The 19,664-nt window shown below is 41.6% G+C and overlaps 1 protein-coding gene across 3 annotated transcripts in view; it reads right to left on the reverse strand.

The window, feature by feature from the left end:
• The window catches only part of Pamr1 (peptidase domain containing associated with muscle regeneration 1), a 169,773-nt gene that overhangs the window by 60,538 nt on the left and 89,571 nt on the right, over window positions 1-19,664 (reverse strand). For all 3 annotated transcript variants that reach the window (XM_074044515.1, XM_020160817.2, XM_074044499.1), the window contains exon 2: window positions 4,370-4,546. In XM_074044515.1, the coding sequence (XP_073900616.1) occupies window positions 4,370-4,499 (130 nt within the window). In that variant the 5' untranslated portion in view covers window positions 4,500-4,546. The remainder of the gene's footprint in view (window positions 1-4,369; window positions 4,547-19,664) is intronic.

Raw genomic sequence — 19,664 nt, forward strand, 5'->3', positions numbered from 1 at the left:
CCTTACGTTCAAGCCCCTAAAACCAGCCTGGTGATTAAGATGTGAAAAAAGAATAGTGACATATTGCCAGAGGGTCAGGGGACCAGTTTCAGGGCTCCACAGCCTAGAACCACAGGACACCACAGTGGCCTATTGAGGGCCTCAGTGCTGCTGGATGCTATTAGAATCCACCCTTGACATGTCTGCCATCAATGTCTCAGACCTTGATCATCCTGTACCACTGGCACCAGCAGAGATGAGCATCATCTGTCATGATAGAAATGCACACTCAGATACTATTTTCCACCTGTGAGGTTGGCAAAAATCCAAAATGATACATTCGGTTGCAACCCATGATAAAACAGCACCATTGTACACTTCTGGAGTGAAGGTCAAATATATAGAAATAATTGACAAAGGTTGGTAAACAACATATGCACTTCTCTTGGAATCACTGATCTCAATTTTGGGAATATATCTCAAAGAGACACTGCAAAAATACTAAAGGAGGTATACCTAGTTAAGAGTATTCAGTGTAATGCTGTTTGTATGGGTTGACAATCCATAATCCAAAAATCTGGCTCAAAATCTGAAAGTTTTTATACACCAACATGACATCACAAGTGGAAAATTCCATGATTGACCTCATATGACAGATAACAGCCAAAACCCAGGCACTCCAAAAATAATGTGGAAACTACCTCAAGCTATGTGTTTAAGGCATCCTATGAAACAAATGAATTTCGTGTTTAAACTTAGGTGCCATCTCCAAGACACCTTATTATGTATATGTGATATTACAAAATCCAAAAACACCTAAAATCCTAACTACTTCTGGTCTCAAGCATTTCAAATAGGGGATATTCAACTTATAATAGCAAATGGCTGGGAACAACCCAAATTTTCCTAAACTACGGTAGTCCACACAGTGCAGATATGTGGAACCATAAAAAGAAATGAAGAAGATAGCTTTGCACTGATCACCAGCATGCACTGTTAAGAGATAAATGCAAGATATTAACAATGTTTACGGTGTTTATATTTTACGTAAGATGGGGAAAGTAAATAAATGCATAAAGACATTTGCTTACATTTTTAGTTATAGAAAACAATAAACCTATGTATCAGATCAGTGGCAAAACACCAGAGAAAACCCCTATACCAACTGATTTCAAAATGTAGTATTTTGACTGCACATGTCTGGTGGGATATATTCTAAGGTCAACAGTAAACACAGAGAAATCAAAACCATATTCAGTGTTCTCAGCGGCACTACTGGTGCCATGGTTCTGTTGCACATTTGTATTATGTCATAATACAAGATAAGGCAAATAAGTGATTAAGCTAATATTAATAGGGAATAGGTTTTCACCGAGAGAAAAACCAAAGAAGTAAATAAATTTCTACTATTACATTTGAACTTGAATATCAGCATGGACTCATTTTTTTTCCTGTTAAGTGCATGGTGGCTCACACCTGCAATCCCAGCATTTGGAAGGCAGAAGCAGGACGATCACAAATACAAGGCCAGCCTGGGCTACCTAGTGAGATCCTGTCACAAAAAATCAAAGGCTAAGCCCAATGCAGTAGCTCACAGATGTAATCCCAACTATGCAGGAGGTGTAGGTAGGATGATCACAGCCCCAGGCAGGCCTGGGAAATACATGGGAGCACCTGCCTAAAAAATAAACTAAGGCAAAAAGTGGTAGAGTACTTGCCTACCAAGTGTGAGGCCTTGATTTCAAACTCCAGTACCAATTTAAAAAAATGGGCTGGGGGGGGCTGGGGATGTAACTGGGTGGTAGAGCACTTGCCTAGTACACACAAAGCCCTAGATGTTAAATCTACAGCACTACCACAAATATATACACATATATAATATATATATATGTACAATATATATTTGTGTGTGAATGAGAGAGAGAGAGAGACTCTATCCACAGGAAATAAACAACAAATAATTCCACCACCTAGAAATAATAGTATTCTAGAACACCCCAAGTGCACAAATTGTGGTCTCAGGGCCAGAGTTCCTTGAAGAAATGGCTTATTTCAGATTCAGGACAGACAATCTATAAGACATCTGAAACACCTTGTCATGGGAGAAATCCAGGAAGCCTTCAAAACCTAGAATGTTTATGTCAGAAGGACAAGAAGGACATAAAGATGTTCCCAGTGTCCTAAGATGGAATGATGTATGTGTTAAAATGAGTAATGACTGACACTGATTAAACTATACCCATAAATAAAAGAGCAGCTCATAACAGCACACACAGAAGCCTTTGGATCACCAATGGTAGCTGCTAGGGCATCAACTCACTATTCTAAAAATGAGTTTCAAAAATAGTCTTTATCTTTTCTCTTGCTTTTCCTTTCAAAGTATCCAAATGCTAGTATAGCATTTCATTCCTGAGAGCCAGTGATTATTTCTGGCATCCCTGAAGGTGACATTGCAGATGCTGGGTGTCTCCTGTAGGATGCAATAGGAACCATATAGCACCATCGATGCAATCTGGCCCAACAGATGACTGACTGACCCCAGGTCATCTCATAATATCAGAGTCCACTCTGTAGTTGCCCAATAGTAACCATCAGACTTTTGAAAATGTCACAAATTATTCAAACCACTGCCAAGGACCCCTAGTGGAGAGACTCTGGCGTTCCTCATGAATTTTCCAAGAAAATTTGGAAGCATTACTCATAAACCACTTCCCTACAAACTACACTTACCCATCAGGAAATGAGGACGGTGCTTTCTTTCCAGGACTGAAATATGCAAAAACTATAGTATCGTGGTCGCCTTGTTAAAGCTCAGTGTTACCCTCTTCCAGGAAGATGGATTAGAGCATTGCTTGAAGACTTGAGCCCACATTCTTTCCTCTTTCATAACCTCCCATGAAAAAAAAAAGAAAATTCCTGGTAGTAGGGGACATCCCTCTCTGTGTTTGAAAAGAAGGGGCAATGTGGAATTGAGAGGAATTTCCAAAGCACACTTTTGGAATCCTTTCATTCTTCAGTCCTCAGAATGCTCATTTGAAAATCTCTATGTCCCCCCTTGTGACCTGGCCTAGAGGGGAAAGGTAAGAGTCCTGGGAGAAGGCAGAAGTATAAGGTGACAGTACTGCCTTGCCTCTCAAGTGCTAAGGAAGGTTCAAAACTGACTTTCCAGTCACATTGGAAGCATTGGGAGTCATAGTATGACTCCCAGGGTCTATGTTGACCTGGTTTTCAAATCTGCAGTCATCTAAACGAACATGGTCATCTCCTCTGTGTGCGTGATGGGGAGCAGGGAACAGGAGAGTGAAGGTACTACAGAAGAAGTCAAGGAAAACACCCTCCTGTGGCTGGGACCACCTCCCAGACCTCTTCTCAATGCCAGAGCATTATCCTTGCCAGCTCCAACTCCCTTCTCTTCGCTGTCCTTATCCATCCAGCAAGTCCCAAAGTGTGGTCAGTTCCACTCTCTACTGACAAATCCCTCCAGCTTTCTTATCCACTGGCTTTTTATGTTCATTAAGGTCCCCATTATTTCTCTCCTGCCTCCAGCTATGCCCCTCCCCATTCCTTTCCCCCACTGCAGCTAAAGAGAAAATCAGCTCCTATCTCTTTACAATGCTACCAAAATATCTTCAGGAAACAGTCTAAAATTCATAGCAAGACATACAAAACTCTTGTGGGTCTGGTCTGTGTTCCTTCCTTTAGCTTGCTCTCTCTTAATCTCCTCTTGCTATCTGTCTGTCTCCCTTTCTCCATGTCACTTACCACATTCATACTTCTGCCAGACTGAGCTACCTGTAATTCTTGAAACCTCATGCTTTCTCTGCCACTGGGCCTTGGCATATGCTATCTTCTATGGCTGGACTCCTTCCTACACTGTATCTCCGACACTCTTTTCAGTTTTTTGCCTCCATCTTAGCACACATTTCACCTCCTCTAATAATTCTTCATTGATCTTTCCTTTACTTCACCCTGTTCCCATCCATGTTGCCAAGATACCCCATGTGTCATTATCATAGCACGTACTATGCACTTCTGTAGCACCATATTGTAACTTCCTGTTCTCCATCTCTCCCACCAGGCTAAAGGCTCTGGGAATGCTGGGAAGTTTTCTTTAAATCACTGACATGGTTCATGAGAAGTTGCTGCTCAGTCTGCTTGTAAAATGAATAGGTGAGCAGATGAACTCACAGATTTACAACTTGAACGTTGAAGGGAGTGGGAACTTCTCTAATTCCTTCGCCTGTAGTTAGAACGGGCTGAGTCGTGTCTCTTTTAATAATCATAGCACCACAGCCTCCTGAAGGATGCCTGCTATAACTCAAGCGTCCATATTCCAGTTCATTACACCAGACAACATGAAGGCGACCTGAGGCATCCCCTGCACACTTACCTGGGTGAATCAGGCAGGAGTCACACTCATTGTCCTCATTCCTGCAGCAGGGGATGGTGTAGCCCACAACTTCCTTCTTCCCGGGGCAGACACACTCAATCTGGTCGTATTCACAACACTCTCTACACATGATGTTCCACTCAGCACCAGGACAGGCTTCATTAATGACTGTGTATTCTGCAATGGAAACTCAGTGGGTGAGGACAGGCCCTGGCAGGAAGAGGTAAGACCCATCAGCACTACCATTAGGATGCAACACTGCCTGCAAATGTGTTGCCCCACCTGAGAGAGAGAGAAGCCCTGTGTTAATTCTCCAGAGTGCAATGGCCTACCCAGGGTTGTTCAAAACCACCCATTGGAGCTCAGAAGAAATGTTAGAACTGTTATTTACCTCATTTTTATCTTTAAAAAAAGTCATGTTTCATTAATACATAATCTCAGTGGACTGAGAGTAGAATATATGTATGTTTTATAAACCAATTAACATTTCTTGGGTGTACGTGTTTTTTCTTCTATTTTGTTGTGGTTGTTTTGCGTGCTATATTTTAAAATGAGGGCCTCGTGCATACCCAGCAAGTGCTGTACTACTGAGCTACACCCCCAGCCCTTATTTCGATTTTTTGGCAGGATATTCCAGGTCACTGTTGACAACTGCATACATCATACATTGTATAACTCCAAAGAAAACCATTTAACTGCACAACTATGCAGTGCTGTGCAACTCAGTCATAGGGCCATCAAAACAATTTGGAGACCACTCTCTAGACTGAGCCATTCAAGTGCAAAGCTGATTGCCAAGTACAGACTACGTCACTGCTTCCAAACTTGGCTCCTTAATTTTGCAGCGTGACATTTTCATAGTATCTTCAAAGCTAAAACCAACAGAAAAGACAAAAAGTACCTCAATTAGTATGTTTGGGAGAATTTCAGTGTTTTACAAGGGTGAACTCATTAGCCCAACTTTATTCAGTGCCCAAGTACAACTGAGTGTTCTTTCCCATGAGAAAAAAAAAAAAGTGTCCTTTTCTGGGTAGGAATTTTTTTCCTTCCTTTTTTAAGTCTTTTTTTTTTTTAACATATACCTTAAGTAACAAGAAAACCATCTGGCAAAATCTATAAGAAGAATCAGTCAGAGGCTGCAACACAGGAACTCATGCTAAAAAACAGACCTGCTAGCTTTTATTTGCTCTTCTTTTTCACTTTTTCCATTTCTAAAAATTTTGCACAAAGTTAAAGCAGAAGTGGATAGATGTTTGAGGAAGAAAGTGAGTCCAGATGAGGTCCCATGATGCCTTCCCTAGAAACTGCAGGCAGGTATCCCCCATGTGGTTTATGGACCCATAAAAACCAGCCCCAGCATTTGTGGTAGCTTCTAACCCCTTGAACTTCTAGTGTAGTTTTCTATCTTTCTCCCCCAAAACTGGAGTTCTGATACAGGGTTGAGCACTCTTAACTTGCCAAGTAGTTTCACTCAGTCTCTGGTCATTAGGACCTTCCAGGTTGATGGAAATGAACCTCTTGATATTAAGGGACACTTTGTTAAATTGGGTAGTTTTGCGTTAAGAAAAATGGGCTTTCTTTCACCATTTTGCACAAATATTTGTGGGCAGCAAAGATCCTCACATTGACTTTAGGCTGGCATAGTCATCACAGCATTGTTACTGCTGAGGTTTTTGCGTCAACTTCTGCCATGTGAGGTCCTTCAGAGAGCCCCCTGGGACTGATTCAGCTGAGTTTCCCATGTGTCCACAGTTAGCTGATGAATGACTGACTTCTAAAGTCTAGATGAGAATTAAATGGTTAAAAGCGAGGAAAAGCAGGATAAAACATGGGGTAAGTCTCCATGATTCTGGATTTGCCGATAGATTTTTAAATATGGCACTGAAAATATGAGCATCAAGAAAAGAATAGATAAATTGGACCACATCAAAGTTAAAATTATTTTAGCATCAAAGTACATTAGCAAGAAAGTGAAACCAGAGCAATAGTTCACATCTATAATTCCAGCTACTCAGGAGGTGGAGACAGGAGGATCAAGGTTTGAGGCCAACTTGGCAAAAGTTAGGGAGACCCTGAACATCAAAAATATTCCAGGCATGATCTCGGCTACTTAGGAGGCAGAATTAAGAAAATCACTGTCTGAGGCTGGTCCCAGCAAAAGTGTGAGACCCTATTTGAAAAATAAACTGAAAGCCAATGGGCTGGGGGTGCAAGGGTAGTAAGGTTGCCTAGCAAGTGTAAGACCTTGAGTTCAAACTCCAAATTACCTTCTGATAAAGGTTTTAGATAAAGAGCATATTTAAAAAAAAAAAAAAAAAAACCTCAACCACAACGAGGCAAATAAACCAATTAAATAGAGCAACCCAACCCAGCAATTCCACTCCTAGGTATATCTAACAAAACTAAAAACAGGAACTCCACATTACTTGTGTGCCAATGTTCAACTACAGTAACCAAAAGGTGAACACCACCCAAGTGTTCCTTGGGAGATGACTGGACACACAAGTTAAGGTACATGTATAGAATGGAGTATTATTCAACCACGATGAGGAACGTTAGGGCACGCCACAACAACAGAGACAAACCTTCAAAACACTATGCCCAGGACAAGAAGCCAGCCACAAAGGGGCAAATATTGTCTCATTCTGCTTACATGAAATATCTATAATAAAGCATATTGACAGAAACAGAGAGCAGATTAGAATTTACCAAGAGCTGGGAGGAAATGGTGAAGAGGGAGTTACTGCTTGATACTTACAAAGTTGCTGTTTGGGGTGATGAAAAGTTTTGGAAACAGATAGATGTGATAGTTGCACAGCTGTGTGAACATGAATAATGCCTTAAAATCAATAAAATCACAAGTTCTGTGTTTCCTCTATGTGTGCATGTGTGTATGTGTGTATATGTGTGTATAACCACAATTTTTAGTGTTAAAAAGGTGGAGTGGGAAAAATGAGAAAAAACAAAATGGCTAAAGGCTCTAGCACTGGAGTCAGACAGACCTGGATTTGGAATCCCTTCCCTGCTACTTACTGGGTGAATGACTTTGGCTAAACTAGCGACTCTCTCAACCTCTCCTTGCTGTCCAGCAAAGTGAGTTCATTTTATCCAACTCGGCCTTTTAAAAGCATTAAATAAGATAATGTATGTGAGGAACCGAACTCAGTGCCAACTATATAATAAGCATCCAATAACAGCTTGAAAAGAAACACAGTAGAGAAACTCCACATTTCTCGATCTTATTTTTTTTAAATGTCTACAATCTTGGTTTCTTGTTTAAAATGGTCAAGTTGTTCACACTGCACTTGGAATAAACTTTGAGTGCTCTGCATAGTTCCCGGGGCCTTGGAGAACCCTTTTCATGGCCAGTTTCCCATCTCTTCTTGAAGCCACCACGCTCTTGCCCACCTTCACACTTGCTTTTCCCATAGCCCCTGACTCAGCTGTTAGGTCTCAGTGTGAATCACACCTGTTCAGAGGGGGCCTCCCTGACCTTCTCATCAGAATCACACACCTCACACATGCTAGGCATGGCATTGATCACAGTGTCCTATTTGCTGTCTTTTAGCTCTTGTCACAATTCAGGATTGTTTTCTGGTTGCATTTACAGTCAGCCCTTCATATCTGCAGGTTCCACATCCACAGATTCAACCACCTTCAGATCAAAAACAGTTTTTAAAAACATTGTACTGAACATGTATAAACTACTCCTTATCGTTATTTCCTGAACAATACAGTAGAACACCTATTCAAGAGCACTTATGTTGCACGAGATATTAGCAATCTAGAGATGATTTCGAGTGCAAGGGAGAATGTGCAGAGGTTGTATGCAAACACTACGCCATGTTATATAAGGGAGTTGAGTGTCCACAGATTTTCATATCCACATCAGGGGGTCTGGAACCGATTCCCTGTGGTTGCCAAGAAGCAGCTGCACCTGCTTCTTTCCTGTCTCCCCTATATGACCATAAGCCAGTAGGAATGACAGGTAACTTACTCGCAGCTGCTAGGCCAGGGCCTGGCACACAAGAAGAGCTAAATAAATTATTTGTTAAATGAATCTGGTCATAACTCTAGAGCTACCTTCCCTTCAGGAGTCAAATATTTCCATCCATTGGATCCAGCGTAGAACTATGAGCCAGGAGAGCTGGCTGTGCTCCTAATTGGCAGAGGCACTTTTCTTCCCATGGGTAAGTGCTTAGGCCTGTTGGTCCAGGATACCTGCCACAGGCCCATACTCAGCCTCTCCACCCTCTGCCTTATGTTTTATTCATGCTGTGACCAGAAAATATGCCTGAAGAGTGTGACTTGTGTCTCATCCCTCTCCCTCTATTCACTCTGGGGCAAGAACTACTCTTTCAAGTTTTCTAAGAATTTACAAAGACTCAGCTTTGTAGTGTGAGAGGGGATCACACTATATAAAACTCATTCGTAATTTTTGTTAAGACTTTGTATTTCAGTGTAGAAGGCCAGGTACAGTTTGCTCTATTCTTGTAGCTGGCAAAGCCTATTCCTCCCCAAGAAGCAGGTCTATTTACCTTGACTTGTCTATAGAATATGGAAGAAGGGGAACCTCCCTTTTGGGAAAGAATTAATTCCCTGAAATACTTTCTTGACACATGTCTTTTCTTCAGTAAGCCAGTCCACCTCTGCCCCCTTGTGCCTTTTCTAACTTTATAGGTAAAGTCTATCTCAGTCTCAGGGAATGATCCCAGGGAAGCCTGGCAGAAGGGATTTTTCAGGTGTGTTTATTTAAGAATAAAGTATGTTATATGCATTTATAGAAATACCCAATTTAACTGCCCACTTTGTATAATTAATATAGACACTAACAGCCAGGCATGATGGCTCATCCTATAGTCCCAGGTATTCCGGAGGCAGAGGTCAGGAGACTAGAAGTTTGAGGCCAGGCTGGGAAAAATATTAGCAAGACCCCACCTCAACAAATAAGCCAGGAATGGTGGCATGCCTGTGATCCCAGGTATGTAGGATTCTGGTCCAAAGTCTACCCTAGGTATAAATGTGAGACCCCACCTGGAAAATAACTAAAGCAAGAAAGGCTGCGAAGCTTGGGGCAAGTAGTAACACAGCTGCCTAGAAAGCACAGGACCCTGAGTTCAAATCTCAGTGCTGCACTAAGAATGGGGCTGGGATGTAGCTCACTTGAAACGTGCTTTTCTAGTATGTGCAAAGCCCTCGGTTCAGTACTCAGCACTGCAAAAAAATACGTGTGTGTGTGTGTGTATATATATATATGTATATGCTAATAAGAATTTTTAAAATCAAGAATCTGAAGATGAGGAGAGTACGCTGAATTATCCATATGGGACCCACATGATCACAAAGACCCTGATAAGAGGAGAGCAGGAAGACTGGAGTCAGGAAAGGAGATGCGCAGACAGAAGCAGAGCTTGGAGTGATGAACTTTGAAGATGGAGGAGGGACATCATCATCCACCAGATGCAGGCTGCCTCTAGAAACTGGAAAAGGCAAGGCAACAGGTCATTCTCTGGAGCCTGCAGAAGAAATGCAGCTCTGCTGACACCTTGATTTAGCCTGGGAAGACTCATTTTAAATGTCTGACCTTCGGAACTGGAACGTAATCAACATTTGCTGTTTTAGGTCATTAAGTAACTAATTTGTTACAGCATCAATAAGGGATTAGTACACTATGTCTTTTCAGAAGCTAGACTAATCCACTGCAAATCATTTAATCATTCTGTTCCTCATTTCCCCACTGGGCACAGTGCCGAGAGCATGGGTGAAATGATGAATTCATTCTTTCATCCCATAAGTAGTTATTAAATGCCAATTATATCCCAGGTAGAAGGCTGGGTGCTGAATAGCACCAAGAAGAAAACAGACACCATTCCTGACCTCACAGAGATCCTAGTGTAGTAAACATTGGTCCATTGACCCTACAAATACTTAATCACAAACTGTGGTTGTGAAATTTATGAGAATAAATGAATAGTCATGAAGAGGCATTAGCATCAACTCTGCAGACCTCACAGGGTTAAAGAAGTTTAAATAAAATCACAAGAAATTGATCTGTTTGCAAAAATAAGATCAATAGATAGAGTTGATAGTTGGAGGTGACGGTTTGTTTGATGGCTTCATGGCTTGGTTCCTCCCCTATGGTCTGACAAGTTCACCCCTTCATACCCCCCCAGATTGAGCAGACAGGAAAATTTTCCCAAAATAGATCCAAGAAATATCCTATGAGAAACATTTCAAGTTCACCAGCTAAGGAGATTTAAGAATGCAATAAGCAGGGAAGAGCAGCTTTCAGGATTTTTTTCTGCATTTACTGGAATTACATTTGTGGAAAGGGCACATTGACCACTTGGTTGCAGCTGTACAAATTTCAGGGAATTTCAATGTGGTGCTAAGGGCCGGTTCTAGAAACTAAGATCGAGAGAAACAACAGCAGTAGAACTTATTGAATGTTTTCTTTCATGTGTGCTAAAGCACTTCAGCATTTCCCTAGTGAAAGTACTTTTATATCCTTTGTGCAATTTCATTTTCAAAATGATCCAATGAGGTTAGTAATACATTTTCTTTTAAGTTAAAATCATTTACCCCAACCCTTCACTTTACCAAGGAGGAAAAGGGCTAAGGAGGGAAGAATTGGCTTTGTTTATGGAAACAAAGGAGAAATGTCAAAGAATTCTTTTTCAGGAATTAATTCTGAGGGAAAGAGAGGTATGGGGTGAGGGATGAGGAGGGGAACAAGACTGCTACTTAGAGGGAATGGAATGGTCCAACTTCCAATTTTGGCAGCTACTCTACTTTGCTTGGCACATTTAAAAACAAAGCCTTATAAAATCTGCAGGTGAATTTTATACTACCAGTGCTTCCAGCAAATAAGCACAAACAAAGCACAAAAGACCAAGCATCAGCCTGGACTAAACAGAGATGCTGAGATATCAAGCACATGCCACGATCACACAGCAAAATCAAGCTGACAGTTCTGGGTGCCATATACACCCACTCATTACTAATTTCCATTGGATCCAATATTTATTATTTTCTTTTGATGATGATACCGGGGATTGAACTCAGGGCCTTGAGATTGTTGGGTGAATACTCCACCACTTGAGCCATGCCCCAGACCATATTATTTTCTTTATAAAACACTTTTTTAAGACTTCATTTTTAGAGCAATTTTAGCTTCACAACAAATTTAAGTGGGAAGTATAAAGATTTCCCATGTACTCCGACTCCATACACACACAGCCTCACCCATTATCAACAACCCTTACCAGAGTAGCACTTGTGTCACAATTGATGAACCTACAATGACAGCATTGTCATCCAGAGTCCATTGTTTACATTAGGGTCAGTCCTGGTGATGTACCTCCTGTGGGTTTGTACAAAGGTATGTGACACGTGTCTACCATTGTAGTGTCATACAGAGTAAGTTCATACCCCCAAGCCCTCTGTGCTCTCCCTATACATCTCTCCCCCCAAGCTCCAAAGCAATGTATTTTTAGTACCAAAAAAGAGTCCCTTGTGAAAGCTTTGAGAAACAAAAACATATAAAGAAATAAAAAGTGTTTAGAAATAACCTCAATATGTTGGTGACTGTCTTTTAGGTCATCTGTGTTCAGTGGCAACAGATATCTACATGTAGGTATTGATAGAGAACACGTGACACCTCAAAATTGGTAACATTTTGTTTTAGAAACTGCTTTTTTTCTTTATTTCTGTCATGGGTAATATTTTCTTTTGACATGGAAAAGTCATTTTTAATTGCAACATAATTATCCTATGTGTACAAGTGCTCTACTATCCCTTGTTTTAAAATTCATGGAAAACAAAGATCAGAGTATTTCAGGGCTTGGCGTGATGGCATGTGCCTGTAATCCCAGTACTCAACAGGCTGAGGCAGAAAGATTGTGAGTTCGGACCTGTCTGGGCTATAATGCAAGACCTTGTCTCAAATAAATAAAACAAAAAAAAAGAGTATTTTTGGCATCATAAGCTTGGTCCAAGCCCTTTTCTTGAACTCCATACTTAGGAACAGCCATCCTGGTACACCCATCCAGATGGGGAAAGAGAACAGTGACATTGGCTCAGCCCTGGTTCTCCTAGAATTCTCTTTGAAAAATGTATGCACTTAACCTCATAATCTTGTGTTACCAATGGGAATGCTGAGGTAATAGACACAATGCTGACCAGTTGGCACAGGTTTCCCACACTTGGCAAACTGAATTAATGAGTCAGGGAACAAATGTGGGTTGTCATTTTGTCCTTGTTATTCTGTACACAGTTAACAGCTCTGAGATACGCTGGTGGCTTACTTTAAGGCTCTCCAGTCCTGATCTGTTTCTACAGCTGTCAAGATAGAGAGCCCATCCCTCCAACAACGGGGGCCTTACCTAGACGGAGGAGAAAGAGGAGAAATTGTGTCTCCTGAACATAGTCTCCAAGCACAAGGTTTTCCACATTATACATTAAAGAAATACGTCAGCACTAAGGCTTTTGAGAGCCCACCCAATAAGACACTGGGGGTCTGTATGAAAACAAGTGTCAGCCTGTTTCATACCTGATGGAAGCATCATTTTTCAGAGCAAAGGCCCAGGCCAAGGCCACCACAGAAAGTAACAAAAAAGAAAAGGGCACTTTTATAATGTGCCCACACCTTCTCCTGCATGTCAGACCTGCCTTTTGAGTCCACCAAAAACCCACAGCCTTCCCATCTGTCTCACTGAATTAAGGTTTTCTACCGAGGGTTTTAAAAAACCATCTTGCATCTTATAAATCTTCTGAGACCAGAGGGTAGGGGAAAAAAGATGCAGAATCAGAGAGATTTACACCTAGGCAGCGGGAGCTAGTCACTCATCCCTGCTCCCTGCACCCCCTCCCTGTGGGCTGTCTGAACACCCGCTCTCCCCATATTGCTGTTTCAAGGCACACACATTACTGACCACTGGAGGGTCTAACCACCATCTCATGGGGCTGGTGAACAGATAAAGCCCAGGACAGAAGCTCAAGGTTGTGGGTCAGGGTGATTGGTGGAATGTTTACTGGGACCCTTGGTGACTCCATCTCTCTTCCTGAGCCATTGAGAGCCATCCTGTCACCAAGGATCTGATCCTCAGTCCCAGCCTAGCTGGATCTCACCCTCAGTAACTCAGTTTTTCCCCTTCCCAGAGCTCCTCTCATTAGCAAGATAATGATAACTAGAAAGTCAAGGCCCTTGTTAGTCCCCTTTGTGTACCAGAACTTTCACTGGATTCTTTAGAAATCTGGTGATTAGGATCCTGTGCACTGGGGAGTTGCTTTTCCTCTTTAATGTTTTTGAAGCGCAGGGCTCCACACTGTAGCTCCACATCCACCCTTCTCCACCCCCTGAGTCTTCCCACCCACTAGGCCTATCTCTGAGTCCTTGACACATAGTTCATTGGATCCTTACAATCACCCTTCAAAGTAGATTCTATTTTCTTCATTTAACAGATAAGGAAACAGAGAGGATAAAAAATTTGCCTAGGTCACAACAGCTTTCAGGTCAAAGAAGAAAGATCAGAACCCAACCAGAACCCAACTCTTTTTTTTTTCTTTTATTATTCATATGTGCATACAAGGCTTGGGTCATTTCTCCCCCCTGCCCCCACCCCCTCCCTTACCACCCACTCTGCCCACTCCCTCTCCCCCCTACCCCCTCAATACCCAGCAGAAACTATTTTGCCCTTATTTCTAATTTTGTTGTAGAGAGAGTATAAGCAATAATAGGAAGGAACAAGGGTTTTTGCTGGTTGAGATAAGGATAGCTATACAGGGCATTGACTCACATTGATTTCCTGTGCGTGGGTGTTACCTTCTAGGTTAATTCTTTTTGATCTAACCTTTTGTCTAGTTCCTGTTCCCCTTTTCCTATTGGCCTCAGTTGCTTTTAAGGTATCTGCTTTAGTTTCTCTGCATTAAGGGCAACAAATGCTAGCTAATTTTTTAGGTGTCTTGCCTATCCTCACCCCTCCCTTGTGTGCTCTTGCTTTTATCATGTGCTCAAAGTCCAATCCCCTTGTTGTGTTTGCCCTTGATCTAATGTCCACAGATGAGGGAGAACATAGATTTTTGGTCTTTTGGGCCAGGCTAACCTCACTCAGAATGATGTTCTCCAATTCCATCCATTTACCAGCGAATGATAACATTTCGTTCTTCTTCATGGCTGCATATAATTCCATTGTGTATAGGTACCACATTTTCTTAATCCATTCATCAGTGGTGGGGCATCTTGGCTGTTTCCATAACTTGGCTATTGTGAATAGTGCTGCAATAAACATGGGTATGCAGGTGCCTCTGGAGTAAGCTGTGTCAGAGTCTTTTGGGTATATCCCCAAGAGTGATATTGCTGGATCAAATGGTAGATCGATGTCTAGCTTTTTAAGTAGCCCCCAAATTTTTTTCCAGAGTGGTTGTACTAGTTTACATTCCCACCAGCAGTGTAAGAGGGTTCCTTCTTCCTCGCATCCTCGCCAACACCTGTTGTTGGTGGTGTTGCTGATGATGGCTATTCTAACAGGGGTGAGGTGGAATCTTAGCGTGGTTTTAATTTGCATTTCCTTTATTGCTAGAGATGGTGAGCATTTTTTCATGTGTTTTTTGGCCATTTGAATTTCTTCTTTTGAGAAGGTTCTGTTTAGTTCACTTGCCTATTTCTTTATTGGTTCATTAGTTTTGGGAGAATTTAGTTTTTTAAGTTCCCTATATATTCCGGTTATCAGTCCTTTGTCTGATGTGTAGCTGGCAAATATTTTCTCCCACTGGGTGGGTGTTCTCTTCAGTTTAGAGACCATTTCTTTTGATGAACAGAAGCTTTTTAGCTTTATGAGGTCCCATTTATCTATGCTGTCTCTTAGTTGCTGTGCTGCTGGAGAACCCAACTCTTAATGGAACCAAACTTTTATTCTTTTTTAGTGGGTTTTTTCTTTTTTCTACACCACTAGGATTTGAGCTCAGTGCTTCATGCTTGCTAGGCAGACGTTCTACCACTTAAGCCACAACCTCAGCCCTTTTTGCTTTAGTTACTTTTAAGTTTTTGCCCAGGACTGACCTTGAACGTCTATCAGCCTCCTACACCTCTCAAGTAGTTGGAATAACAGTCGTGAGACACCATGTCCAGCCCAAGCCTTGTTCTTATCAATGCAATATATTGATTCTTGAGAGTTCACACCTCTGACTTTTCTGTTTAAAAAGTGGCATTGATGAAGCAGAAACACTTGAGAATCAGACTGCCCAATCTGAATCCCAACTCTACAACTTCCAGTGTGACCTTAGGTCAGTCATCAACTTCTTTGTACCTCAGTATCTTCATCTGTGAAACAGGGATACTGAGAGTATTTCTCCATTATTGTGGGGAGGAATGCAAGAGCTATGAAAGGAAAGTGACTAGCAGAGTGCTCAGGGTCATTACTGTCTTTATGGTTAGGATCAATATCATGCTTGGGCCATATCAGTTGTCCATCTAGAACAGTGTTCTGCCCCAAGTAAGAAAGAGGGAGGATACTGCTGTACTCTAAAATCACTACAGATGATTGATGACTAACCTGTTTCAGATAATAATAGCATATATGCTAGACACAGCTCTAGTTTGCTTGCCTGTATTAATTCATTCAAACCTTATAACAATCTAATAGTGCAGGGACAGTTAATACCCCCATTTTATAGTTGAGAAAACTGAGATATACAGAGATTAAGTAATATGCCCAGATGGCACAAGTAGTAAATAACAGGAACAGTATTCAAATTCAGGCTGTCTGTCTGTAGAGTGAGAGCACTTAGCTATTTCACTGGCCTGACTTCAGCTATCATCACTAACTCTGAATGGCAACCACAACAGCCATAAATGTATATTGAGAGCTTGCTCTGACCAAGCATAGTGCTGAGTGCTTCCGTATGTTTCCGTGTTCATTTCCATCACAATGACATTACGATCTTGCATATGTAAGGAAACTGAGGCACAGAAAGGTTAAGTAGCTTGATTGAGGTTACAAAGTTAGTGGTGAGCTGGGGCTTGGTGTGTACACATTAGAAGTCCATCTACATTGAAACCACCTGGGATGCTTGTTAAAAACTGATTCCTGGACCTCCATCCAGTCCTATTCTCTCAGAATCTCTGGGTGTGGAGTCTAAGTCTCTACCTTTCCAAAAGGTATACTTCTTTGAGAACTGCAGCCCTCTTGCACTGCTTAAGCTGGCTTCCCTCCAGTCTCTGGGAAGCTGGGCTGTGCAGTGGTTCTTCATTCCCACTTGCTGGAAGATCCAGGGCGATAACCCTGATTTTTAGTGGCCTTGAAAGGAACCCTGAACTTCTGGGTCATACTCTGGTCCCACACTCATAGAATCTGCCCCTCTTTAAGCTGCAGATAGCCACCGACAAGACATCCAGTCACAGCTGGTCTTCCGTATCAAGAGGATAAGGAAATGGTGGCATGATTGTAGATGTCACTACAGTTGAAGATGACAATGACCATAAAGGGCTCTGGATGAAAAGTTGCATATTTGTCCAACGTCACCATTATTCTGTGTATAATTTTTTAAGTCACATCTTTAAGACACAGACAATTAAATGAATGAAGGAATGAGCAAGAATATGTCCTCCAGGAGGCCACAAATCCACAGCATTTTCAAGCGATCTGTTCATGTTTCCATCATGGTATTCTGAGTTCTTCCCACTTGCTTTAAGATTTTAGTCTCTTTTCACTAATACTTCCTAACTAAGTAAGACTTCTGTTGTAACAAAATACCCAAGACAAGGTAATTTATAAACAATAGAGGTTTATTTAGCTTGTGGCTCTGGAGGCTTGAAGTATGCACCAAAAGCATGATGCTGGCATCTGCTCAGCTTTTGGTGAGGGCCTTCTTGCTGCACAGCATGTTGAGGACATCGTTAGATGAGCCAGAGCAAGGTACCAGAAAGAGCTCACATGTATAACAAAACCATTCCCTCCAGAACCCATTAATCCATCAACCCATAAATGGATTAATCCATTCATAAGGGTTGTCCTCATAGCCCAACTACCTTCCAAAGGTTCTACTTCCAGTCAGCATAATAATTTGGGGATTAAGTTTTCAACACATGAAATTTGGTGAACGCATTCAAACCATAGCACCTCCACTTCATACACTGTTTAATAGGACATACCTCACCTCCTGCTGCTTCTCCTTAGAAATAGAAATTTCACAGCCATAGCCAAGAGGAATAGCACTCAGAGTCTAGAATCTTGGAGGAGCTCCCAGCTACCATTATCCTCAACAACTGTTGTGTTGGTAATCCTTGAAAGACAGCTGCTTCTGGGTTATTTTGAATGTGAAAATATGGGCTGAAGAGATCTTATTTTTATTAGTATTGGCTACTGAAAAAAAATAATTGAGTAAGGCATATAAATGTGCTTGGCAATAGAATTCAGCAAATATTACATCAACCAAAGAATTAGAATGGCTATGTCAAAAACAGTAAAATTTAAGCTATTCCCAAAACATCCAATCTGAGTTTCCCCAGACTCAGGAACTCTACAAATTACCTCACCTGTTTCTAACCTTCCAAACTTCAAAGTCTTCTCAGTGAGAGTGCACCAGGTCTATCATGGACTACCTCTTTGTCAAGAGTTTCCAGAGTTAGCATTATAATCTTCATATCCAAGTTAGCTGATGTCAGCAGAGGACAGGTTTTCCTTCTACTAAAGCAGCTGACCAACAACAGATGTCAAGCGTGAAGGGATGGTAAATGAGGGTGATGCATTTGCAGTGGAATGCTAGATGGGTCCTTGAGCCCTGGATTCAGGGCAACTTCAGGAAGGCTAACCCTCACTATAGTTACCTCCCCCAGATCTGCAAGCTAGAACAAGATGCAAAGGAGCTTCTTTTAGCTGAGGCTCTCTGGTTGGCTCTGCCCCTGAAACACAAGTGGACAATCAACAACACCTCATCTTCTGAATTTTAAGGAGGCTTTAGTATTTAGACCAAAACATCATTGCCCCAGGATCACCTATTCTGTTAAATACTGCCCCACAAGTCCCTAAAAGAACCTGCCACTGGCCCTATTTCAAACACAGAGACACCAAGACACAGCATATGGAAGTCTACTTTCCCTAAGGCTAGAAGGTGGGTAAAAGACAAAAACCAGGGAAGGGACAATCTCAAGAGATAAGCAGATGGTGGATCTTTAGGGATTTTCTTTCTGACAGAGTCACAGATGAGTAGAATGGGACTATGGGAGGATGGTACAAGCCTCAAAAGAACCATGTAAATTCAATCCTACTGTAGATGAAAACACCTGGTATTGCTGATTCTCAATTCCTTGTAAAACTTTTGAAAGTGGGAAAAACAGAAGGACAGAGAAGAGTACAAGGCTTTAATTTCCTGAGTACTCCCTTTCTACCAGGCAATGTGCTAAGTATTTTAAATGGATTATCTCTTTTAATACCTTTAATAAACTTAGGATTAGATAGATAGGTCTACAAATTGGAAGGCAATAAAGCCATGTTAGAGAGGTAAACTAACTTGGCACCGAAACTTACCCATAAGTGACAGAGCTAGGATCCAAACCCTGGCCTGGATTTTAAACTACAATACTCTATGCTCCATGCACAAACACACATATACACAAATCTGTATGCATTCATATCTGTGCTTTCATTCTTCCTTGTATATGCATTTGTAAATGTGAATGCATTCAAACCAAGGCATCCACATTAAAGATGAACCCCATATATATGACTAGTGGGGGCTGTATTCTTTGAGAAGATCATGAGTTCCCAAGTCTACTTATACAGGATACCCTTTATAGGAACATCTGACTTTATCCCTCACCCAGCTTCTGTAGTCATTCCATCTGAAACTTGTCTGGGCAGAAAGAGGAGGCATGCAATTCCAGGGCCAAGACAGAAACCATGTTGCATGACAACAAGAACAATATTTAGTAAATGCAGGAAAAAAAAAGTAGGTCTTAGAAATAGCAAACAAGGGGTCAATGAACAGCTGTAACACATGTGCTATCTCTGGGGGACACAGTCCCAATAAATAGCCAGACCACTTCTGGGTTGTGCAAATCAGGGTCACAGTGAATGAGCTATATCAAAGGAAATAACATAAGATTGAGGACAACCTCTGTGTGTTGTGGTGGGGGGCAGTTAATTGGTGAGGGATGGACTTTGAACTCCATGCCCCTTTTTAGAAGGAGGTTCAAATATTCTCCTAATTTTCAAAGAAGACATAATCTTTTCCACAGCAACATGGTGCACCCTCAACTCTAGGTCTTTTCAGCATCTCAACAAGTATTGACTGACAG

This window comes from Castor canadensis, chromosome 1 (assembly GCF_047511655.1).
Source record: "Castor canadensis chromosome 1, mCasCan1.hap1v2, whole genome shotgun sequence".
NCBI classification, from domain to species: Eukaryota; Metazoa; Chordata; class Mammalia; order Rodentia; family Castoridae; genus Castor; species Castor canadensis.